The sequence below is a fragment of the Otolemur garnettii genome, unplaced genomic scaffold, assembly GCF_000181295.1.
Source record: "Otolemur garnettii isolate 467f Iridium unplaced genomic scaffold, OtoGar3 scaffold00095, whole genome shotgun sequence".
NCBI classification, from domain to species: Eukaryota; Metazoa; Chordata; class Mammalia; order Primates; family Galagidae; genus Otolemur; species Otolemur garnettii.
This window is the reverse complement of record NW_003852490.1, coordinates 4,711,549-4,737,486: the sequence shown is the minus strand read 5'-3', so window position 1 is coordinate 4,737,486 and position 25,938 is coordinate 4,711,549. Positions and strand designations below refer to the sequence as shown.

The 25,938-nt window shown below is 42.8% G+C and overlaps 1 protein-coding gene across 1 annotated transcript in view; it reads left to right on the top strand.

Annotated features, from left to right (window-relative positions):
* The window catches only part of CRIM1 (cysteine rich transmembrane BMP regulator 1), a 198,460-nt gene that overhangs the window by 70,836 nt on the left and 101,686 nt on the right, over positions 1 to 25,938 (top strand). Inside the window, exons 3-4 of the mRNA XM_023516671.1 lie at positions 16,904 to 17,146; positions 18,185 to 18,305. Coding sequence (XP_023372439.1) covers positions 16,904 to 17,146; positions 18,185 to 18,305 — 364 coding nt within the window. The remainder of the gene's footprint in view (positions 1 to 16,903; positions 17,147 to 18,184; positions 18,306 to 25,938) is intronic.

Below are 25,938 nucleotides of genomic sequence, written 5' to 3'. Positions count from 1 at the left end.
CCAGTTACTGGTAGGCTGAGGCAGAAGAATTGCTGAAGCCCAGGACTTGGAGGTTACTGTGAGCTGTGATGCCACAGCACTCTACCAAGGGCAATAAAATGAGACTCTGTCTCTAAAAAAAAAGAAAGTGTGTCTGTTTTTTTAATTTCACACATTTTTGTGTTTGTATTGACCATTTATATATTCAAATATTTGGCTCAGTTTTTTATAATTTATTTTCTTCCCAGTGTAGGGAATCAAGTATGTGCAAATACTTCAAATAAAAAATCATTTTCTTAATAATTTTTGCCTCACAGTTAGTTAAAAATGAAAATTAGATCCCACAGTGCCCTTGGAATTGACAGCTAAGAAATCTTTCTCCAACTCAAAAGGAGACTTACTCAGTTGTTACCTATATGCTGTTCTGAGGCTCAGATGAGGCTCAGCCTTCTGAATGCAGTGTTGCATGGGTAGTGGGTAGAAGAGTTAGGTACAAGCTTATTGCTAAATACAAACAACCATGAATTTTACATGCTTGCACAGAAAACAATACAATAGACTCTTGTGATTCAGGGATTTAACATTCACAAATCTAGTTATTCCCGACTCAGTGACCCAGAAGGTCCATGGCATGGGATAATTTGTCATTTGAATCAGGTGTGCTGTGAGGGGTCTATGCAGGAGCAAATCACTTAGCTGGTGACAAGCCAGTGGCCCAGTTGTTTCTAGCCCATTATCACATTTGTCGGAAGTCATCAACTAGTCAATTTTTTTTTCTTTGTAAAAGAAAGCCAGCTTCTAGGGCTGGTGGTGAGAGTAAGAGGAATAACAAGGTCTTAGAGAGTGATAGTTCTTTACCAGAAAACAGAAATAAGGGATAAATTTTTAAAGCCAGCATGCAGTATTTGGCAGGAGATTGAGTCTGCAGCTTATGGTGGTAAAGAACCAAGAGGAGCAATTTCTGGAAATACACCTCAGTGCATGTGCAGCAAACGTAAATGTGCACTTTCTAGGGCAATGGTGATCTCCGGCATGGTGTACCAATTAGTGTCTTACAGAGACCTCGGGAATTTTCTGAGTTCACTCTATTTCTATCCCTTTTTGACAGGTGACCCAGTAATGACATGTTGACCGAATAGCCTTTTGGAAGTACAGCCATTAATCCTGAAGGTCATTTGAGATGTCTCAAATCTCTGTTTAAGGCTTTAAGATTAGTAAAATTCCTTGCTTGTACTATGTATCAGTGGCCATTTGTATTAAACCTTGCACATGTTTTTCCCCACTTATTTGTTATTTGCAGTTTTTTGCTGTACTGATACGATGCTTTAGGTGAAGTCAGGGCTTTCAGTTCCTGGGTCCTTGAAGCAGCAGATGATGTGGAAGCCACCAGGGGACCTCCCAGGCTCCCCTGTCCACACTCTGTTTCCATGTCTGGTGTGCTTTTTAAAAAAGAACGTCTGGCTGAAGAGATTCTTTTTACTTGCTAGTAGGAAATCATCTTGAATAGAGAAGACAGTGAGAAACTGGTATCCCTGAGCAGAACTAGAAATTAGGTCGCAAGCCTAGATCCTGGAGTTCCCAGAGTGGCCACTAGGGAGTCAGGGCGAAAAGGCGGCTGCTTCAACTGTTGTTAAAAAATACTTAGAATAGAAATGCACATACTGCCATTCCATCAAACTCTCTGTATCACTAAAGAAAACCCGTGGGATGACCTTTCCCACAGGTTCATATCTCACCTTGAGGAGGCTCCTCTTTTGAATGTGAAGTGCTTTCCCCTTCTTGGCACATTTTTGCATTCTACATAATAACCTGGAAAAAGGATGGCATTGATGTAAACTCTGAGTTTCAGAAGATGACTATCCTAGACATGAGAATAACTGGGACTTCAAGACAGGAGAGCAATAGGAAAAGAAAGAGGAGAAAATGGGAGGGAAGTAGAGAGGGCTGGCTCTGTGCTTCTCATTTGCTGAGCGAAAGATTGGCAGCGTTCTTACAAGACTGTGCAAGCAGGAGCATCCACTCAGCTGAGAACAGTCTTTCAGCCACCAGTAGGAGAAGATGTCCAGACACTTGAGTTCTGCCACAAAACTGAGGCACAGAACAGAGCAGAGAGGCACTGTTTAAACTGTGAGCGGGCGGCATGATGGGGTTTTACAGACAGAAAGCTTTCAGAAGTGGGAGCCACACCACACCATGCCCTGGCAGCAGGTATGCAAGTTGCACACCAGGCGTTCTACCACCTATGATACTGAGAGTCCTTGTCTAATAATCGTACCAGCCGCTCTGTTCCTGGAGTTTCTACTTTCCTCTGCCTGGGCTTCATCTTCTAAATGGGCTGGGGAAACTGCTGAGTTCTATTCTCTGGGGGGCTTCTGTTGTTACAGAGCAGTCCCTGTGCAGTAGAGGCCCCAGGGAGATCCTCCTGGGAACTGTCTTCTCCTGGAGTCCCAGCCCCAAGGCCCTACGACAGGTAGATTGTCCTTGTAGTCCTCCTCGGCAGGCCTGCCCTCCATCCCATTCCTGCCATATTTGTTATCTCCATCTCAGGGCCAGGCTCCGCCTGTGTGGGTGGGTGGCCTATCAGCACCTGGCTGGTGGACAGCACCACAGCTGTCCTATGACCAGAGGTTGCTCTGGTGACCTTTTTTAGCCACTCCACTTATAAAGGGTTATTTTTGTTTGCTTTGGTTTGTATATTTAGCTGATTTCATGATAAAAGAGCTTTGTAATCAAATAATTTTTCAGCTCCATTCTAAACAGTTTTTAAGTATTATGGAAGAGACTGAATAACTCTCAGGGAAAGATACAGACTGGAGACTGAAAGGCAAGGTTAGAACGATGACCGTGGGCCTGGAAGGCCCCGGGAGACTGGGCTTCTGGCCCTGGCTGGGCTGCTTTACGTACAGGGCCCATAGCAGACCGTTTGGCTTTTCTACGTCACTGTCTCCTTCATTCATATCCGAGGAGTTCTGACTCAGAAAGCTTTTCTTCTCTTTCGACAAGAACACTGAGGGCAGAATCATCCCCAGATTTGTATGCTAGAACAAGCTTGTTAATTCCTCTACTGTCTTGTAATTAAAGCTTCAAATCTCCACTTCATCTTTTTGTTCGTATTTTAATTGTACGAAGGATTAGATTGATTTGTTGAAAGTTCTGAGCTATACAACATTTCCAAAGAAGCTTAGGCTTTCTGCTTAGAAGTTCATATGTAGGGAAAATCTAGGCTCATCAGCAACTAAGGGTTTTCTGTATATCATTGCTTTTTTAAAAATACCAACTTGGAGCGTCTCTTCCATGGCTGTTGATTATCAAATATTTGTGGAGTGAGTGTATGAATAAGAGTCTCTCAGGTACTTTTAATCAATGCAGAGCTTTAGTGAGACGCACATATGTTGCATATTTGAGTGTTTCTCAAGTGATTCTTCAGAATGCTTTCCTTTCACTCTTAAAAGAGCAAAGTACTTCCATTGTCCATATAGTTCATTTTCTTAGGAAACTTGTTGCAAGGGTTTCTAATTGTCTCCACCTTCATGTGTCCATTGCCTTCCTCTTGCATAGATGCATGATTTTATCTGCAGATACAGCCACCCAGAATAAAGGCTGTATTTCCCAGACTCCGCGACAGGTGGGCGGCCATGTGACTGAGTCCTGGTCCTCAAAGGGAGCACAAGTAACAGAGTGCCTTGTCATGAGATACCTCTTAGGGTGGTGCCTTCCTCTCCCCTTCTTCCCACTGGTTGGAGTACTAGGTAGACAAAGGCTACATACACAGTAGGGACCGAGGTGCAAAAAAGTAAAAGGAGTATAGGCCCTTAGCAATAATATGGAGCTCAGGCCCCATAACACAGGTGAAGTCTAATTTTATGATACTCATTGCAAGTTAACACAAATTCCCAGTTACTGAAGTGTGAATTTGTGAGAGCTGGTTTGTCGTAAGTTATTTTGTCTCCTCTAATTCACTCTGGTGAACTTACTTGGAGAGTTAGTATGGCCTTTGGCATAAAGTGGGCAGAGGAGAATACTGGAACATGGGGGGCAGCATCATTGTGGGGCACAGTGTCACTTTGGCAGCAGCCACGCCCCCCTCTGGCCATAAAAGCCTGCAGGGTTTGACGTTCCCTCTGTTGGGTGCTGCTCTGAATTCAGTCTCAGGTCTGAGATGCTGGCCCCGTGTGGGACGCCATGGAGTGTAGACAAGGATGAGATGGGCGGGGACCTCTGTTGTTCAGGTCCACCAGGCCTGTCACTGTCTCGTGTACTTAGAGCCAGCTCTACTACATGTCTATAGGAAAGAGAGGCAGGAAAGCAGGGTGAAGTCAGGGCTGTCAGCGACTTCACTGAAGCAGCAGACGTCGCATGAACCAAGGCAGCTCCCAGGATCCACCCATCCCCACCATGGTCTCAGAAGGAAAGGGTCTCTTGCAGAGGTTCTAAGAAAGTGACGTTTTCAAGCTGATGGGGTCTAACACAGTGGTTCTTAAAGCAGAGCACCTGGACAGGAGCATCAGGAACCTGTGAGCTTGTTAGAAAAGCACATCCTCAGGCCTCACCCGAGACCAACTCACTTAGGAACAGGGATGAGCTTCACAAGTCTGTGCTTTCCGAAGCACTTCAGCCTCCTCAGTGTTTGAGAACCAGGGGTCTGCAGAGTGTTGCAAAGTCTGGCAACAGCAGTTACAGTGGACATATCCAGGTGGGGGTCCTGAAAAACTTTGGCTAGAGGTAAAAAACCAGATGAAGAATGAGGGTGGGAAGCATTGTTTCTGGAGAACGGAGTTAAAATAAGCTGCGGTGTGGTGATAGAGAGAAGTCTAAAAACCACACCCCTGTGTTTAGTACCAGAAGCATATCTGGCCTTATCCTTCCGTTCCAGCGTATCCTATCACCCAGGTATGCAAAAGTTCCTTTATACAACCCATATATAAACTGTAATGCTTAAATTGCTGTTCTCAAAGTGGGGAAAGGTGCTATAAAGCCATGCTGGCTGTGGCGAGGAGGGAAAACCGTTTCCACCCACATCAGCTTGGGAGGCTGAGCCTCACCCACCTCGTCCTGGAAGACGGCTTTGAACCAGGAGCCAAGACCCTTTAATGGCTACGAAGAAAAAAAAAATGTTTAATTTCCATGTAAGGGCTACCAAGAATATAAGTACCTATTTAATAAATTATTTGTTGAAATGCCTTTTCCATTTTGGTAGTTGAAGTCTGAAAAATATTTGGAGTACTATAATTATCATTTCTGGGAAAAAATACACACTGCAGTATTTTTGTTTTTGCTGCAGGTCAAGTTGTAGTTCAAGATGGAAAGTAAACATGTGCCTTTACTCAGCTGCAGCTCACATATTTGTAGTCTCTGGGTGCCCTCTTGGCAGTTGTGGTGGGTACACAAAGGACACAAAGACGGCATAGAAACGTGGGGCCCTATCTGAGGTTCGCCCAGCGCAGGTCTGATTAGGAAGTCTGTGCTGGAGCTGAGGGAAGGGTCGGAAGGGTGCAGAGGTCTTCGTGGAGCCAGTCAGGAGAAGGGACTGAGGCTGTTGTCGGAGGCGCCGCCCACCTCTGGGGAGGGGTCTGCAGCAGCACTTTCTCAGCAGGGAGGTGTTGCTGATGTTGGTATAAACATGGGGAGGTCTCTGTTTGCTCTTGGAAGCTTTCAGGACCATTCTGTGCCACCTTGTCAACTTGCCAACTTTGTAAACACATCTTGAATGTAGAAATAGCTGGGGAACAATCTCCAGGGAAGGTTACCTGTTTAAGGCGACTTCCTCCCTTCATCTCTGGAGTAAAAGCTTTTGGTTTTTATTTTAGGAAATTAATAAAGTAATGGAGGCTTTACAGACAGAGAAGCAGCACTTGAGTGAAACTTGGGGCATGATAAGCTGTGTGCATGTGTATGTTCCAACTTTACCTTTGTCAATAGCAAACGTTTAACGATTACATCTGTGTTCTGGTGCATCCTCATAGGCATTGGGGTTAAAATGAGAAGGAGAAAACTTGAGGGCCTGAGAGTACCTTCTCTCTCTCTCACGCACACACAAAATGTGAAATGCTTTCTATACTTATGTATTTTATTCTACACTTCATATTTTAAATCATATTTTAAAAAGTATGTATTCTTTTACTCTTCAAAACATTTCATAGAATAAATTTTTTTATGCCCTGTTGAACATAAGAGAAGACTGAGGCTCCAGGGAATTAAGTGACTTGCCGAAGATCACAAAGGGCTAGAAGTGGCATGCACAAGCCGGAGTCTGGCTCAAAACCTGGCCTCCTTTTAGTAATTAATGATAATATCAATGATGACAATGTGAGAGCGAGTATCTGTTGGCCTCTCATGTATGCCAGACAGAGGGCTCCTTGCAAAATAACTATCTGGATTCAATCTTACAACATTTCTGACTCAGAGAGGTCAAGAAGCTTGACTAAAATCACACAGCTAGGAGTAGAAGAGCCCAGGTTTGAACATAGTTCTTTGTGGCTCTTAAACCTTTATGGTGAACCAGTAGCTCTGTTTACTCCCGTATAAAAAAGATTTAAAGTAGCTAAAGAGTAACTTCTGTTAAATGGCAAGTAAGTGGTTCAAACAAGTAATCTGACGTCAATGAAACAGAAATTGCAAAGAGGAAGGGAGGAAGAGACAGAAAAAAAGAAATGGCAAAAATGTATTTCCAAAAGTATAATTTTAGCCACATGGGTTTTTTCCAAAATGTTCAAGTCCTCATGAGAACTCCCAGTTGAGCTGTTGAATAGCCTGCTGTTTATTTTCTGTTGCTGTCGTTAGCAAGGACAGGATGGCAGCCGCATGTTCCGCTGGACTTTCCACCTGTCCTTTGCTGTGCAATTTAGTGCCCTCTCTGTATTCTTGACACACCATTTTAATTGCATAAGTGTTCTCACTTTCAGAAACCTCAGATTAGCACATGATGTGCTTTGGAGTCCTTCTAAAGCAGCGGTTCTCAACCTATGGGTCACGACCCCTTTGTAACAATGAAAATACATCCTGCATATCAGATATTTACATTATGATTCATAACAGTAGCAAAATTACAGTTCTGAAGTAGCAACGAAAATAATTTTATGGTTGGGGGTCACCACAACATGAGGAACTGTATTAAAGGGTTGTGGCATTAGGAGGCATTAGGAAGGTTGAGAACCACTGCTCTAAAGACTTGAGTGTTGACAGGGTGGCACCTGTGGCTGAAAGGAGTAGGGCTCCAGCCCCATATGCCAAAGGTGGCAGGTTCAAACTCAGCCTCTGCCAAAAACTGCAAAAAAAAAAAAAAGACGTGAGTGTTGACAAATACTGGAGGGTTAAAAAAACACAACTGACTTTTTTCCCTTAGTTCAGCCAGCATTGGTCTGTCTTCTGGACTGAGCAGGGATGGAGTATCCTTGGAACCCAGTGGTATAGGAAGGGTTCCTAGGAATTCTGGCTGGTTGGAGTATGTTCATAGAAGACATCCAGTCTCGTTTTACAGGTGAACACAAAGTCCTCGTATTTAAAATCTGACATTTTTTATTTTTCTCCCAAATTGGTGTTGTCATTACACAAAGGAAGTTTGTGTTGCAGCAGCAGCCGCCCTTTTCAGTGGAGGGGAAACTGGAGTTTGGAAAGCAACCCACCCAGAGTCACAGAATCCCTCGGCAAAGTAGAGGTTTTGTTTGTGTTCTTTAATGGATATCGCCATCCGTTAAGCGCCACCTGGGGAGTTCTTCATTTCTAGTGTTTATACCTCTGTGACATTTTCAAGCTGCCATGGAGAGTCTCCGTAAGATGGTGCTATACTATACTATGACTATACTAATTTAGCTCATTTTAGTTGTCCTCATAAGTCATTTGTCTCATTCTTGATTAATCTCGATTCCTTCTGGGGGTCTAGTATTTAATGGCAAAAGGGGAGGGCGAGGTATTCGGGGGAGACTAGTTTATTGGGGAAAGTCAATCTTTTTGAAACCAGTCTTTAGTTCTTTGTACATTTATCTAAACCATTCTCAGGATTCATTTTATAGCCAGGGTTGTTTCTTTATAAATTCATTGTTACATTTTGAAATTTGTCACGGTGTGTGAATATGTAAATATAATTATTTGAATGGCAAATCTCTCTGAGAGCAAATGTAATGTTTTCCTCATGCGAATTAACAGAAGATGAAATAAAATATCTCAGGACTCAGAATTCTACTAAACATTTGTAAACTGGGTTTGAAAGCCAGGGGGTGCATACAAGCCACATTTGGGATCTGGCTCTCCCACCCTGTGTTCTTTCTACCCCACCACCTGCCATGAAAGGCTAATCCTGGAAGCCTCTCTCAGTTTCCCCCCATCTTCCCAGCAAGGATCATTAGCCTTTTCCAGGAAGATTCTAGGAAAGACTGGTTGGATTTTTCTAAGAATGAGAGCAGTGTTAAGGGAGTGTGGAGGCTGCGGGGTTGGGTGCTTAACAGCAATAGATCCACATTGAGATGCACACTGGAGTCACCTGGGAGATGTCAAACAAATCTGATATCAGGATCCCACTTCTAGTAATTCTGATGTAATTGATATGGGGTGTACTCTGAGCTTCTATATTTTTACTTTTAACAGTGGGCAAGTGAGGAGGGGACATTCTTACAGCTAGGGCTGAGAATCCTTGTTCTAGCACTAAGATTCTCAAACTGTGGTATGCGTGAGAATCACCTGGAGGGTTTGTGCAAGCTGGGTCCTACCTAGTGTTTCTGATCCTGTAGGTCTGGTGTGCGGCTTTAGAATGTATATTTCAAGTGAATTCCTAGGAGATGATGATACTGCCGGTTGCAGAATCAGAGCTTGAGAACCACCACTCTGGAGCTGTCCATCTCAGGCTTCACTATTCTTGCTAAAATGCTGATTCTGACTCTAGCTCTGGTGTGAGGTCTCAGTTTCTGCACTTCCAACAGGTTCCCAGGTGATGCTGAGGCTCACCTGGTCCGGCGGTCATGCTTCGAATAGCAAAACTCTAAAGCGTGATCATCAACCCAATTCATTAACAGCCTGACGGCAGAAAAGCTGTGTGGTCCAGGAGATTCCTAGTGATACAGTGGGGCTCAGCATGCAGCTTAGACCACTTGGGAGATGGCAAGATCTGAAGGGCCAGGGTTTCCTTGGGACTTGGCCAACTCTCGTTTTGCCAAGATGTTTGAACTGACCTTGGCAAAGGTGTACCATCAATAGGGAACTTCATTGTAAAGGGCAGTGGTTCTCAGCCTTAATCACACAATATAATCACCCTGGGAGCTGTTGAAAAAAATACTAATGCCCAGGCCTCTGCCCTAGAAATTCTGATTTAATTGGTTTTAGGTGGGATCCAGACAGTGGTATTTTTAAAGGCTTTGTGAGTGATTCTGATGCACAGCCAGGGTTGAGAACCACTGAATTAAAGTATCACACATTGCGGTTGTACAGATCACTTGAATTTTTTCCCTTTATATTTGGCTAAGTTACATTCCACTGTGATGCAAACTAACTTTATTAGGTAATTGAAAACAATTTAATATGGCATCTTTAACAAATCACCAAGAAAAGAAGATTTCATCGCTATTAAATGCTAAATTCAGAGTCAAAGAAAGTGCTGGGAAAGTACAGTGGGTGTTTCTGAACGAGCTGAAATATGAAATATTTTTGGGACTGTATCAACAAGTCTAATTTTTTCCCCTTGGGGTTATGATTGTGCGGAACAAGTCTTCACAGCAAAGCTTGCCAAAAAAGGTTATGATAAAATCATGGAATGTGAATGAAAAGAATTCACAGTGTAACTTTAAAGGAGTCAGTCTCTAAATTTAAAAATCTAAGGGTGACATATGTATTGCATTTGTAATAGACGTTTTCAGAACAAAATGATGCTGAATACAAGAAAGTGCCTCCTTTTACCTAGTGATTTTCCAAGGCCAAGGATCAAAGGAAAGGGGACAGTCAGAAGAAAAAGCAGGGAGACTACATTGGAGACCCTGAACCTCTCTACCGTCACGAATTAATTTCGTTTTCTGTATTTGAGCAGAAATGTAGCCATTGACTAAGCCTACAAACACCAGAAATACTGACTAGAAAAACCAAAGTTCCTCTTGCTTTTGGTATTATGGACTAGTGCACAAATTGTGGGCTTTGGTGGCTCTGCCTCTTGGCTTTGTGACCTTGGCCAAGTGTCGTGTCTTCTCCGGGTCTGTCTCATCATCTGTCACATAGAGATGAAGATAATCTCTTTTTCACACAGCAGGACAAAGGTGCATGAGAATGAGTAGAGGCATACCCCATATGCTGGCGGTGCTCATTCGGTAGAGATTTCTTCCATTTCTCTAGCATGAGTGTGATAATTAAATCCTTAATCAGAAACATTATCTATCAGAATGTTTTTCTTATGAGTCTTTATTGGTATTTTCTACCTATTCATTATACCAGTTTAGATTTCTTCTTAATAATCCTGGAGTTGCTGTTTCTGCTTGGAGAGCAGGCTCGTTCTTGCCTCAGAGCCTGTAGCCTTGCTGTTCCCCGTGTCAGGGACACTCTTGCCCTGTGTTTGCAGGACTTCTCCGTCATTCAAGTCTCAGTTTGGATGCCATGTCCGAGAAGCCTTCCTCCACTCACCGTGGGAATTCAGCACACGCATGTCGCGGAATGGGCTTGCAAGCCTTTCCCACCTCCTGCCACTGTGCTGTGTACCTCTTTGTTTATCATCTGTCTCCCCCAGAATTGTGATTCTGGAAATTTGTGTCCCTGTAATACCACGTGCACGGGGGCCTCTGTGATCCCCTGAGCTGATGTGACAGACGCTCCAGAGAGAGGTGTGGGGAAAACAGTGACCCTGGAGTCTTCCTCTCTTGACTTTGTGCTCCACCTACAAAGTGCTGATGCTAAATCTAACTGCGTGTTGAATCTTTTGAATTCTCTGAAGTAGTTGGGATTCCCAGTGATTGTCTCAGGATGGGGTGTGTGTGTGTATATATGAGAGAGAAAGAGAATTACATAGACTGGAGGAAAGAACAGAATACCTAGCAGGGTCCGCTCTGTAGTTAACTGTAAATTTTACTTGTCCATTTATGCTTTCTGTTTTGCGTTAATACATGTGTAGCAGATCTGTTACTTTATTTATTTTGAGACAGAGTCTCACTCTGTCACCCTTGGTGAAGTGCCAAGCTCACAGAAACCTCAAACTCTTAGGCTCAAGAAACCCTCCTGCCTCAGCCTCCCTAGTAGCTAGGACTACAGGCACCTGCCACAAGGCCCACCTGGTTTTTCCACTTTTAGTAGAGACAGGTCTTGAACTCCTGAGGCAGCAATTCACCCGCTTCGGCCTCCTAGAGTGCTAGGGTTGCAGGCAAGAGCCATGGCACCCTGCCCTCTGTTATTTTAAATGACCATATCAAGAACTAGAGAGAAAGCTTCAATGCCAGATGTGTGAGACTCTACTAAACAGAAATAATGAGAATCTGCTAATATAATTTTTATCTTCTCTTTTTCTCCCTTCTTTCCATCAGTAATATTCTCTGGCCTTTATGTTTTATTTAAATCTGTGTTTAAGCAGAAAACTCTTGAATGCATTTGTGATTTGTAGATCATGACTGTACTTTGTTGAGAAGGTCTAGAAATAGCCAAGATCCAATCACACAGGTTAAAATGACTAGGATTGATAGAAACCTTCCATTATTATTGTAAAATCACTCTCTGCTGGATGGACTTGTCTGTGTTTTAAGCACTAACCTCTTAATTGTTAATATTATGAAACAGCTTATTTTCCCTTAACTACCTCTGTTGCAAGTGATGTTGTCACTTGAGTCTTTATATAGAAGGGGCAGGCTTTATTTATTTTTCAAAGCCAGTTGCTATGTTGTCAGTACAAACAGACCAGCTTGTTAATTAATTTAAATATTATATATAGATTTGTTAGACACTATAAGGAAGGATCAGAAGAGACTTCAAGTAGGTAAAATTAAAAATCCAAAAATAATATCATAAAGCCCTTTTGATTGATAGAAAATTCATAGTGTGGCTATAGTTTTTCTCCTTATTTTCTCCATAGAAGATGGAAGGGAGACCTAGATGAATAAATAAAATCTGAGAGAATTTGTTCAGAATAGAAAAAAGCTGAGAAAAGAAGGTATCAGAAAAACAATTCCTGTTGCCATGGTAACCATATTGAGTTTAAGTGAGGAGCAGAGGACTGGCTGGGGGGAGGGAAAGATGCTGGTGAGGGTTCCAGTTTATCGATGGAAAGCTGACTAGAGGATTTAAAGAGAAAATTAAAGCTAAGAATCTTGACAATTACTAAATAAGAAGAAAGGGATTTTAGAAATCTGAATTCTTTGAAAGCTTAATTTTACTACATGCCAAGTCAATATAACAGGCTCGAATCTTATGCCTCTGCTGCTCACAAAGTTAACAGTAGAGCTTTGAACAATTAAAGTAAAAACTCTTAGAAATAAAAAGAGAAGTTCCTGGCTCATAGTAGAAGATTTTTATAGATCCCTCTTAGAAATCAGTTCAACAATGTGAGTTACAAGGTGATGAGAGTGTCATAATTAAGAGGCTTGATTGAATAGCTCTGTAAGTTTTTATATAATAAACAGAGCGTATGTGTTCTTTTCAGATGCCCATCTATTTTAAAATTGTCCATAAGGCCACACCTACACACACATGTGCCAATAAACAAAAATAGGAAAAGGGAAGTTAACAAAAGTAGAAAATGGTACAGGCGCCATTGTCTGGCAACAAGGCAGTAGAACTGTAAATTAAAATGAAAAGGAAAGCCCTTTAAAATCTACATATGCAGAAATTTAATAGTTCTATTCTAAAAAAGTCCTTAAAGAGGAAATCAAAGTTGAAATACAGATTATTTAGAAGCAAGTTATGTTGAGAGAGCAATACATATCCCAAATTAGAATATAACCAAAGTGATATTTGACTAAGGTAATAAAATCATAATTAAAATTATTTGTATTTCTAAGAAAACAAGGAAGGAATAATGGTAAACTAAGCATTAATCTGAAAACACTAGGGGAAAAACTACTACAATCACTCAAAAGACAGAAAAGGAAGAGACTCAGAAACTTAAGTAATAGACATATAAAACTACCTAGAAGAGAGATTGGTCAATAAAAGTCTGAAATGAATTTGAATCTAGGTGAATTATACACTCTTAACTAAAATATAAGTTAATAAAGATGCTTCTTAAAAAGATGGGACTCCTGAATAATCTAATAACCCAAGGGGGAAAAAAAATCTGCTTTTTTCCCCCTTTAAAAAATATTTCAAGTTCCTATAATTTCACAGGAGGGTTGTATGACAACATCAAAGAACAGGTAGTTCCTGTGTTATTTCAGTGATTTTCCAGCAGGGAAAGAGTAGAATGAGAACTAGCTCAATCAAAGAGTTAGTGTGGCTGAAAGGAAGAGTGGGAAAGGCCAGCTTGAGAAAAACCAGAACTAAAGACTGCTGTTTCTCAAGTTTATAAACTAAAAAATGTTTTAAGTATTAGGAAGTCACATCCAACAGGATCTTTAGAAAAAAAAAAGTTTATTCTTAGAACACAAGAGTGGTTTAAAATTTTAACTGATTATATTGACAAAGAGAACACCAGGATGAGCACCTTGAGAAAAGCTGAAAAACCATTTTAGTGAGATTTTACCTTCATTTTTAACATTCTTAGATCCCTTCAAGCTCTAAAACTCTGATTTATGCATGGATCTCACAGTGCCTCTGGTAGCCTGCCCTATGCCACTTGGGTTACAAAAGCAGTGCTTAAGAAATAAATCTCTTCAGGCTTGAACTGCAAAACATACGTCAAGAGGTGACACTACCACAAAGAAAGTGAAATAACTAGCAAGATCTAATATGTTGGATTTTAATGGAAACATGATTAATTGAAGCATATGTTTGAAAATTCTGGATATCCATAGCAAATATTTTGTAGAATAAGAATGTAATAGGATGTAATACAATCTAAGTTAATTACCACAAACTAACAAGAGTAGCAATTAAGTGCTATTTGCAATTAAAGTCACAGAGCTTTTCTTAATTACAAAACAATGTGTTTGCCAGATAAGCAGTCTACTGAATGTACTTTACGAACTCCAACTTAATACCCATCCAGTGAAGATTCACCTTCTCTTTCCCAGCTCTTTGATTTATTCTGTGCCACACTGCTGGGGAGCTGAGAATGGAATTCCTCATTGCTTTAATCATGTTCTCTTCTCAAGACAGTTTCCTGGGGTTATGATATGAAAGTGGGGTAGATGGAGCCTTTCAAACTAGAGGTAGTTCCTGTTTGACCCAGGTGCTTTTGAGTATTGGTTCTGTAAGCTCAGTGAGACAAGGGTAGCTGAGAGGGAGCAGAGTTCCCGCTAAGTGGGGTAGTTTTGACGGAAACCATAGCTCTGATCAGAGAAGAAGCAGAGTCCCCAGAAATCAAAATAAGGGTAAGAGAAGGTTAAGGGCAAGATTGAACACAAACAGCACTCGTGATGCCTGGGACAGGAGGCACATTATTACAGGGGAGTGTAGTCGGAAGCAGGTGGACCAAGGTTCAGACCCTCACATCACCATGGACTCTCTTGTGTGACCTTGGGCAAATAACTTGACCTGTCTTAACCAAAGTTTCATCATCTATAAAATGAAGTAAGTAATAACTCACCTTCTGGGGTTATGTGACTTGAGCACATGATGTGTGTGTGAATGAAGTCTGTTCTTGGAACCAAGGCTGTTCATCTTTCCACTCTTCTTTAAGTGAATTATTGGATTTGGGTATGTTGATGGTGGCCTGAAAGCAGAGCAGAGTCCTGCAGCTGAATGTTGCCCTGGGCTAAGGCCCAGGTGCAGGGAAGTAGCATCCATCCAACAGGGAGGGCGGTGTGAGTTAAGTCCACGTGAACTAACTGCCTTGCCCCATCTCCATCCCCAACACTCCCTCTCCCCAGCTGTCTCTCTATCTACCTACTCTTCTTTCCAAATGGCCTTTCAGCCTCCCGTGCCTCCTCTGTCCCCAGATAGCCTGCTGTTACCCAGGATCCCAGAGTCCTTTTGTTCCAAGGAGGGGCCTGTTTTCTGAGTTAATTCCCTACCTCCTCCTGAATAATCAAAACTCCAACTTATCTCATCATCGTGAAAGCCAGTCTTTAATATTTTAAAGTTAAAGCTGGCAGTAATCAGCTGCTGCTTTGTCCTATCTCAGCTCATCACCTGTTCTGCTGTAAGCATACTCAGTCCGCCCCAGTGGGCGCCCACACCGGCCTCTCTACTCTTCCCAGGACACAGGGGCGTGTACTGGTCATTCCCTCTCCTGGGATGCTCTTCTCCCAGCTGTCTCCACAGCTCCCCCCTTTACGGCTTCAAGTCTTCACTCAGCCATCAGCTGCTCCATGTCCATTCTGGCCAAACTGTAACCACACACCTCCTCCCACGTACTCCTGTCCCCCCAACCCTGTTGTCTTCTGCCCTGTAGCCCTCATCACCCATCACGACTGTATAATTTGCTTATTTGTAATGTTAATTTTTTATTTTCCTTCACCTTCCACTGCCACATAAACTAGCAGGGACGGGGATTCATGTTCATTCTTTTTCTTGAATCGTTCTCTTTCCTGACGCTCTCAGGCTGCTGGAACAGCAGGTGCTCCATGCATATGTTTGAACAAATTTACTGGAACTGTGAGTAGGAGGGATCTCCTATACTATGTCTTAATTAGGGAAGGAACAGACAAGCAAGATGAAAGATAGCGCAATTAAGGTAGAAAATGACTGGAGGAACAGGCGTGGTATTGGAAAGAGATCTCCTTTTGTGATATCAAGATCTGAGTGAACTGGAAATGAGGAGGCCTGGTTTCTTGCTTTAATTTGACTGCTGACCTTTGACTGCTGACTTGACTCTTTTAGGTTATCTACAAAATGAGAAAACTAAAACTAGGTGACCTCGTGGGTCCAGCCCTACCACGTAATTCTGTGTTTGGGTTTTACTTTAGGAAAGACATTTATTTATGGAAATGTATCCCTATATTATAAGGCATCATTTTCACTCACAATTTCCTGGACTCCCACCAAAGGCCACAGGCTATGACGATGAACTTTTGGTTCAGATCAGTTTTTCTGCCACGACCTTGTGTTGATATGGGTCTCTTAAAAACTTAAACCAAGAAACCGAATTGTGGACTGGGATTCCAAAAGCTAATAAGGTTTTGCTATCCAATCCTAAAATCTTTGGGGAATACCAATCTTGCTGTATTTTTCTCATCTCTAAAATTGGGGCATAGCCAATAAATAGGTCAGCAGACAGCAGAGAAAGGGGCACAGGTGCGTTTGATGGATCTTCGCTAGACATAGAAACACACCAGCAGACATTTAGGGAAATTATATGGGAATTTGGCTCATTATCCATCTTGTTAGGCTGCCTCGTCGTAGAATCATATAATCTTAATGAGTTCCTCTCAGGGAAACCCAGAGTTTGGAGATACAGATCTTCCACATTGATTGTCTTGCATGTGGTCTATAATCCCTAAAGTAGCTATGGCTTGTTTGAGGGTCTCTAACTTGGTGTTTTAAATACACACTGTATGCAAAGGAGTAGCCCCTATAACTCTTTCGAATTCACAGATCTTTCAGTTAGTCTCTAACTGTGTCCTGTGTTCAGGTTCTCTATCATGGACACGTCTTCCTTTGCCTGTCTTCACTTTGGTCCTGATACTAGACACTGATTGCTCAACACGGGCGAGTGATAAGACCAATAAGGGAACTCTGGCTCATACTGGTGTGCTAGGCAGATCGTGGGTGAGGTTTTCATTGTTGGATCAACTAGGTCTGAGTGTTTTCACCCAAATTTCTTTCTCTGCCCTTCTCTTTGATTAGTAAATAGACCATCAGGACTGTCTATGCTTCTGACAGAAGTGCCCCACACTGCCCTGGGCAGAAGCTAAATTCTTTCTCTCCCATTTAGAAGAGAAGCCAGATTGCTCCAAGGCCCGCTGTGAAGTCCAGTTCTCTCCACGTTGTCCGGAAGATTCTGTTCTGATCGAGGGCTATGCTCCTCCCGGGGAATGCTGCCCTTTACCCAGCCGCTGCGTGTGCGACCCGGCCGGCTGCCTGCGCAAAGTCTGCCAGCCGGGATACCTGAACATACTAGTGTCAAAAGCCTCAGGGAAGCCGGGGGAGTGCTGTGACCTGTATGAGTGCAAACCAGGTATGCATGAGCTTGTCTCAGCAGCCTCGCTCCTGTGCGTCAGAGGGTGGCAGGTTCCCCCTCAGCCCCTGGCCTCTCCTTTCACAGGAAGATGGTTTTCTCACCAGTATGCTGCAATTCTGTTGCTTCGGGCTAATGGCAAGCCTGACTTCTGGCCTTCAAGTTAGAAAACCAGAATGATAATCCACTGTGACATCAGTGCCTTCAGAGTCGTCTTTTTTTTTTCCTTCAAAGAACACTTGATGGGGGAGGTAGGGTTAAAATTTAAGGTCCTACGGATACTTGCTTCATTTCCCCAGTGAAGGTCAGAGCCTACATTTGCAGATAAGTCTGCCACTTTAAAGTATTACATTTGAAAGCACTCATAATACATACAACAGAAAGTTGTTTTTAGGTCAATATATATGCATCAAAATGCCAGAAGTTGTATCATGCAGGATTCAGCCCCAGTCTTGCTCCTTCCCCCGTCCGTCCCGACTTTACAGCATGTGCTGAGTCGTCACTGACTGTTCACTCACCTTCTCTGCGTTTGTTGTCATATCCCAGGTATTTCTGGCTTTATATCATGTCTAACATCCTTGCTCTGACGGAAGCTTTCTCCTGTGGTCTGTGACCATGTCTGGATCATAGTGATTTGCTTTTGCAAGTTTCTAATCACTGGTTAGTTGTTTTTGTTTTGTTTAGGGTTTTTTTTTCTTGTTAGGTAAATGCTTTCAAGCAAAACAGTCCCTCATTCATCTCTCGTTCTATCAGAAATACTTCCGGCAGGCCCTCACCAGCCACGTAACCACTGTTGGTTTAACTCTTTCTATCTTTATCTGAACTCCTAAACATCTTATCCTCACCTTTTTACTAACATAGAAACCGGGGGGCACTACAGTTCTGAGGCATTGACTAAAATAAAAATGCCGCAGTAGGACTGGGTTTCTGAGAGGCAGGGAAAGTTTGGAAATGTGTCAAGAGCCAGCGTTTCATTCTGGGACTCCAAAAGGGAGTAAACGTAACACTAAACAGTCCCTCTCTGTTTGTCTCTTCTAGTTTTCAGCGTGGACTGCAGCACCGTGGAGTGCCCCTCTGTCCAGCAGGCCGTGTGCCCCCTGGACAGCTACGAAACCCAAGTCAGACTCACAGCGGACGGCTGCTGTACTCTGCCCACGAGGTTCGTTTGTCCCTGGCGTGTCCAGCTCTCTCCTCTGTCTTGTACATTAGCATCCTCTGAAGTACAGTTTGGCGTATGCAGTTTGTTTTCCCATGGGAAACCTAATACTTCCCTGTTTCTCTGGAGAAATCACTGAACCGTTACTATTACTTGGTATTTACATACATCTTTCCTCGGATCAAAGCCAGGTGTCATCAGGTTAAGTCGTTAATCCTTATAGATTCTTCCTGTGTGGCTGCTGGTGCACTTTTAAAGGCTGGGAACCGGCCAGGCAAACAAGCCCCTCTGCATGTAGAGAGGGAGGCAGACAGGGAGGTATATCTATCAATAGCAGGCACGTCATTTGATCCTCTACCGTGAATCTTGTAGCTGCTTAAACAGCGTGTTCACTGTGATGAAACATTGCATGCTTCAGAGATTACTCCCCAGGGACTCTTGACACTTGGAAGCACACATCTAACCAGACCCACTCCTTGCTGAGGCCAAGGGGGGGTCTGAATTATTATAATGCTTTGTGGGGTAACACACACATCTCTCTTTGACTTGGTGGGTAGAAAATGCTGCTGTCATTTGAATCCTAGTAGCAGGGCATTCACTTAGCCGTAGAGAACTAGGCTTTCTCAGAACATGAGGAGCTCTGAGTCCTGTCCTGTGAGTCTACAAAGCTCCACTAGAGCTGGCCCTTCCCATTTTACTTTGGGGAGGACTATGCTTGGAGATGTGGGGTTCGCAGTCCGAGTCACCCCCGCCCCCTGGGATACTTACCCCTCTTCTCTGCCACGACCTCCCCTCCATGTTTCACAGGCCACTACGTCATCTTTATGACTCATTTGTCTTATTTCTTTCAACATTTGCTTTACATTTAATATGAAGAGTTAAAACGGTGCCTCATTTTACTCCGTTTCTAACCTTTTCTCCCCCAGTCCCAGTGCCAGGCACCTGGCATCAAGGTTTGTGACCTTAGTAACTGTGTTTATAGAAGTGGTTTGATAAGCTAGGAGTATGTGTGGTCCCTAGTTAAGGTAAGTATTAGATCTGTGTTCGTAATTGAAGGAAACATCCAGAGTTCGTTCTGACAATTGGCCTTTTCTTCTTCCCTCTAATGAGATATGTTAGATCTTTGGTATCTCTTTACCTCTGTTCTGTCAGAAACCTAGGATTCTCTCAGGCATATTCTTTATGCTCTATTATAAAGCAGATAAGAAGATTTTTAGGAAGATAACATACTAACAGTGGTGCAGCAACCTTCCCATGACATTAGAATGTGATAATTTATGTGGAGATGCTTGGAAAAGGGTGAAATATTGTGCAAACATAAGGTATTACCAATCAGTAAAGAAGATAAATGGAGCGTCACTAACAGTAACAGATGTCCCTGTAAGGTCTCCCTGGAAAGGAAGGTGGTGCGTGCTATTGGAGAACCTAATTAATCCAAAGGCAGCCAGTGGTTAATGAAGTCCTTCAGTGAGGAAAAGGGACACTTCTCAGTTCACTGTTCTGAGTGAGTATGGCCCCCTCTGCACATGGGAGGCACAGTAGGCTGTGTGTTGCGTCTCCGTAGGGGCCGAAAATGGGTAGGTGGCTACAGGAAGACATTTAGTCTCAGTTTAAGGAAAAAGACTTTGTCACAACTAGTGATGTTCATCAGTGAATCCGGCTGCTTCTCGAGGCAGACTGAAGTCCCGGGAGCCAGATAGATTTCTTTCCGTCTGGATGGCCACCTGCCAGGAATGCTTAGAAGAGATGTTAGACTGAAAAGGAGGGTGAACTAGATGCTTGCCATTTTATCCTCAAGCTTCCGAGAGTCTAGTAAATGTCAACCTCAGGATGGTCGTCACCGTATGGGATGTAACTTGACTTTGGCATCCAGAACTGTAGAATGGCCAGAGTTCAATGGGCCTCTGACGAAGAAACTGAAAACAAGGAGGAGGAAGCCATTCACAGTCCCACTGTAAATTATTTGCAGAGAGGGGATGTGTTCCCACCGCTCTGCAGTTTCCTGCGCTGCAGAGTCAGTGAGCCGTCCTGCTCCCCCACCCTTCCCCACACGCAGCCTCATTTCCCCTGCGTGAGGCCCCACTTAGGCTCTGGGTCTCTGCAGGTGCCTCTTCCTGGGTCGCCTTCACCTTCCCCATCCACCTGGGCTGCTCTTCCCTCTCTCAGGACCATCACCACCTTCTCGGTCCTCGGCCCCAAACAAGGGCTTGTATACCCCTCTCCATGACCTTCATCATAGCACTCTTCATAAGGCAGAGAAGTCACTGATTTTTATTTTTGCCAGCCTACTGTATTCTGTGTGATTCTCAAGAAAAGAAAGTATTTTATAGCCTCTGGTACCTACATAGAATAGTTGACCTACATTTATTATTGAACAAATAAACAAATGAACAGGTCCACTCTTAGGATGATTTCTACATCGAAGAAGAAAAACAGAATGGATCGTTTTAGTTTCTTGGGTGGTAATATTACCCCTTGTCTCACTCTCTCAGGCCCTTGCACTTGCCCCCCAGCCCCCTTCCCTGCAGTCCAGCGCTCCCCCGTACTGTGGAAAGCCTCTGTTCTAGACACAGCACTCATCTCTCAGGTGTGGCGGGCCTTTATCTTACCATTCCCCTTTTCTAATACCACTCATACTACGGGACTCCAGTTAAATTCTGCTTTATCCATGAGGTCTTTGTGATTCATCCAGTGCCCATTTCATCCCCTAGGAACTCCCAACATATTCTTCCCTATGCCATCAATTAATCATATCCTTCCACGCATTGTTTTTTAACTATTAGGTGCATAAAGTCTTGTCTCATCAAGTAGAGGATGCTCTAGAGGTCAGGAGTTACGTTATCTTCTGTTTTCCTGTCTTTGTTAATACCAAATCAGCTGGTAAATGCAGAAACGCTCAGGCTGTGGCTTAACGCCATTCAGCCTAGTTCAGCCTGTTAACTGCGTTCCTACTTATCAAGGAGGATGATAGGCCATACGGTGATAAGAGAATAAAAACCCAACCAATTGTGTAAAGTGGAAATAAAAAGAACAAAGCCTGATATGTAGTAACAGTGGTGTCATTTTAAGAGAAGAAACTACACGACTTTATTCTTGTGTGTGAGCCATGTCAGATGTTCTCGATCTAAAAGACGGTTTTTAGGCATAAAGTAGAGCCCTACGGGATATATAAAATCCTGTTATGATTATTTGACTTTTACCAGCATATTTGTAAACAGTGTTGTTCAGGACCTCGAGCCATTTGAGAGCAAAGCTGATTATGTGGAGAATTCTGGGAGGGAATTCCTTTATATTTAGGTCAGAATAAGGTAAAGTGTCTGAAACTTTAGCTGCAAAGATTCACCTTAAGTGAAACTCACAACCTCATACTACTCTGATAGACTAGAAAGGGAGTTCGTGGACTTTACCCCTCTGGTCTTAAGAATACATTCCTCTCTTCTTTGGTCCAATCCAAGTGAAATTGCCATTCCCAGTAGCTTTTTCACCCATTCAGGCCCCTGAATGACTGGTTTCTGTGTGAGCTCGATTTGTGAGTTTTCTCTTGAATTGCATATTTTCAGTTCAGTCATTCATCAGACATGAATTGGGTCCTTCCGAGAGACAGACACTGCTCTCTAGTAAGAGGTTGTAAGTTTAGATTATTCCTTCTTGCCTAGTTGTGTCCCTGCCTTCTCTTCTGGCCCATTCTTCATTTTCAGCTCTTTTGTGTCTGTTCTCTAAACTTTATCTCGTTTAGACATCATTCATATATGTGTTATAATTAACTTTTAACCATTATTAATTTTTTTCCTCTTTCCTTGGTTTAGCTTTCCAGGCATCCTGCCATTTCTCTTTATGCTTTTCTCTTCTTTTGGCACCAGGGCATGACATGAACTATGCAGCAGCTCGTCACACCTCTCAGGAGAGGGTGGAAAGGATCGAGCAGTAGGGGCTCCGGGCCTAAGCACTGCACGGTGACAAAAAAGGAAAATCAGGACTACCATGGGGTCCGTGACACCTTGTGAGTGTCTCTGTGTACGGGCATGAATAAATGCTGCCGTGCATAAGAGAATTTAAACAGAAGTTTATAAGACAGATACACTAATGCAAATGACGTCTTTGCAGGGAAGGAAAAACAAAAAGTCTTTAAGTGACTGGGAGGTACCAGTAACAGTCACAGCTTAAACGTGTAAAATGCTTTGCTATTTACAAAGCATTTTTACTTTCGTTGCTCTTGTTTTATAAACACTCCAACTCCATGAGGAATTTATAGATGTGAAAGTAGAGGTTGAAACAAGAGTTAAGTGACTCATACAAAATCACAAAAGCTCTTTGGTACAAGGGATAGAGCAGGTCCAGGGCTTCAACCCAGGTTCTGGGTTTGAAAACCCTGAGCTCTTTCCACTGGTGTCTTTTTGATAACAATGTTCTGTTGTTTTTAAGCCCAAGAAACATCAGTGAATAAGAAAGTATATCTCACCAACATATTTATTTATTCATCAGCATAGTACGTATTGACAGAATACACATTTCAGTTATCCATTGCTGTGTAACGAGCCACCCCAGAAGTAGTAGCTGGAGATGGCAAAGCTTTATTATTTCTCGTGATTCTGTGCATTGACTGAGTGGTTCTTCTGTAGGCAGTTGGCAGGGAGCCTGGGGCTGGATGTCCCTCAGGTGTCAGGACCAGGGATGGCTGACCTTTCATACGGTCTTTCATCCTAGCCTTCTTCACATGAGAGTAGAAGTGGGAGAGGTAGCAGCAAACCTTTTGGAGACTGAGACTTGGAAGTCACACATCGCTTCCACAGAGCTGGTCAGAAGATGAACCTTTATTCAAGGAATGGGAAAGTACACCCCACCTCTGGACAGGAGAAGCTAGATGGGGAAGAATTTATGGCCATCTTTAATCTATTATAATATCTCTATCCAATCAAAATAGGTATTCTTTAGAGTCTTTAGATTTCATTTTCTGATTGCAGAAAGTTGATAAAGTGCTAAAGACACGTGACCCTTTTCTAGAAACTAATGTCCTTTAGGCCATGGGGTTCTGGGTTTTTGGGTGTAATTCAGCCAGCCCTGTGGCTACGGTCCCTGTCCCCTTTCTGCTTCTGAACAGTTCCTATCTGCTTCCTTGGCAATTGGCAGTCTACCTAGGAGCAGACACAAGACTTGAGAGCCTCTGAGCACCACCCCAGCTTTAGCTGTCATTTAGCTGACCATTATTTTTAACCCCTCTCCTTAACAAATATTGTGACTACCTAGTTAAACTAAGTTTTCTCTCATCGCACAATAGGGAATGCTGTTTGGGGATAACCAGAAAATATGCTTGATGAAATGAGATTAATTTTTAACACAAAAATAAAACTTTTAGAGTTGTTGCAGAGAAGCAAAAGGGGAAAAATAAAACAAATGAAACAAAATTATTGCCCTCAAAGCATAACAGAAGGGCTAGGCATGGTGGTTCACACCTGTAATCTTAGCACTCCGGGAGTCCGAGGCAGGAGGATCGCTTGAACCCACGAGTCTGAGGTTGCTGTGAGCTACAGTGATGGCCCAGGTGACAGAGTGAGACTGTCTAAAGGAAAAAAAAAAAGACCTTGCAGAGAAATTCTCCTTTGTAGTGGCTGATCTTATCTAAGAGAAATGGGCCCACCAGGTGTGTCTGCAGGGTAGATCCAGCCTGGACTGTATGTCTGAGAGTCCATCCTTTTTCTGTGTCACATGGGCTATTTCTCCCAAAGATAGATCCCAGTGTTTTCTCTGTACTCATTCTTCGTTGCCCGTCTCCATTGTATGGACCCAGTTTTACAGCATTCACTTTGCCTCTGCAATTTTCCAGCAATATTTCAGACACAGACTTAGCAACACCAGTGAGACATTAATTAGTTAAAAATCCAGACAGTATTATCTTTATCTTATTTACTTTCACTGAAAGTCACATAAGATTTTAAATATCCTATGCAGGGGTGGGTGGCCAACCTTTTCTTTTTTTTTTTTTCTCTGGCCCAGTAGAAAAATAAAAGTTGTCTTGGGCCACACATTAAATACACAAAGACGAAATCTGATTAGCGACAAAAAAAAGGTCTATGCATACTTTCCATGATATCTGACACCACCGATAAGCAAAAAAAAGTCCTCATAGAATCAGCAAGCCAGAGACCCACAGCTCGGACACCCCTGCTATGCCTTTTGATCTGTTCAGTAACTTTGTATATTTTTATTAAGAAGATCAATAAACTTTTCTATGTTCTTGACAGTCTCCCATTCTAAGTTTATTTTAATGAGATTTGTCCCCAGACTTTTTGTTCAAAAACGTTCTGTTATCAATGTGTGTCTATAAATATACCTTTCTGTAAAGTTATTGAGAAGAGTCCAGTGCAGTTATTTTGAGGTGGAAAGAAGTTAAGTCATTGTTTACAGTGTTCAGAAACTTAAAATAGGGATTCTGCTGGGTGCACGCACTGTGGGAGAGCCAGATTCCCAAGCTCCCTCCTGACTTTTGCCTATCTTTAACCAAAGGGCCTGTTTCCCTTTTATAACATTTATATCTCTTGCTTTCTGAGACACTGTACCAAAAATTATATTTCATTTTTAAATTAAGATTTAGGCTTTTTTAAAAAGTTTTTTTCTTGGTGCCGAGGTAATTAAAATTTTTAGATTATCTGTTAGCTAAAATGTTGACTAATGTGGGATTTTTGTTTTCATTAAGAAACTTAATGGAGCCAGGTGCCGTGGCTCACACCTGTAATCCCAGCACTCTGGGAGGCCATGGCAGAACCAGCCTGAGCAAGAGTGAGACCCCCATCTCTATTAAAAATAGAAAAACTTATCTGGGTATTGTGGCAGGTACCTGTAGTCCCAGCTACTCTGGAGGCTGAGGTAAGAGGATGGCTCGAGCCCAAGAGTTTATTTTGCTGTGAGCTGTGATGCCACGGCCCTCTACCAGGGGCAGCAAAGAGAGACTGTCTCAAAAAACAAAACAAAACAAAAAACATAAAATGGAATACATGGAGCATGTGAGACCCTAAGGATCCAGGCGGCAGCTGCATGGCTCTTGCCTTTCATAGATGAAGCCCTGTGGAGCTGTGGCTGGGGGCGGAGGGGGAGGACTGGTGAACAGCACCAGGGCAAAGCTGTGTAAGCACAAAGCACTGAGCAGCACTGCCCCCCTGCGGCCCTGAGTTCAGGCACCATTGGCCCCTCCCAGGCCCACCTACTGGGAGACCTAACATTCCCTGTCCTGCACTTTTCTCCTTTATTTTTGGAGTTCGTAAGCAAAAGTACCTGAAACCATTCAGTAGCTAAAGAGTACTGCTCCACACATTACCTGGTGCTGTTTGGAAAGATGTCCAAGCCAGAATCCAGACCCATTTGTGCATGAGTTCGAGCAAGCCTCTCATGTTATCCAGGTCTGCTTTCTTATCTGGGAAGGAAGGAGGGGAAGAGAGATTACAATTATCTCAAAAGTCACTTACACCTCCAAATTCTTTGATTTGCCTAAATCATTTATTTAGCAAGAAAGGAACCCAAACTGCTGGTGATAGGAGACTCCCGGGAAAGACAGGTGAAGGAAAATTTTAGAAAATTCCAGGACTGAGAAAAAAAGATAAATGGTTTGCATAGTGATAAAAAAGGGAGGAAGTCCAAGGGAAGT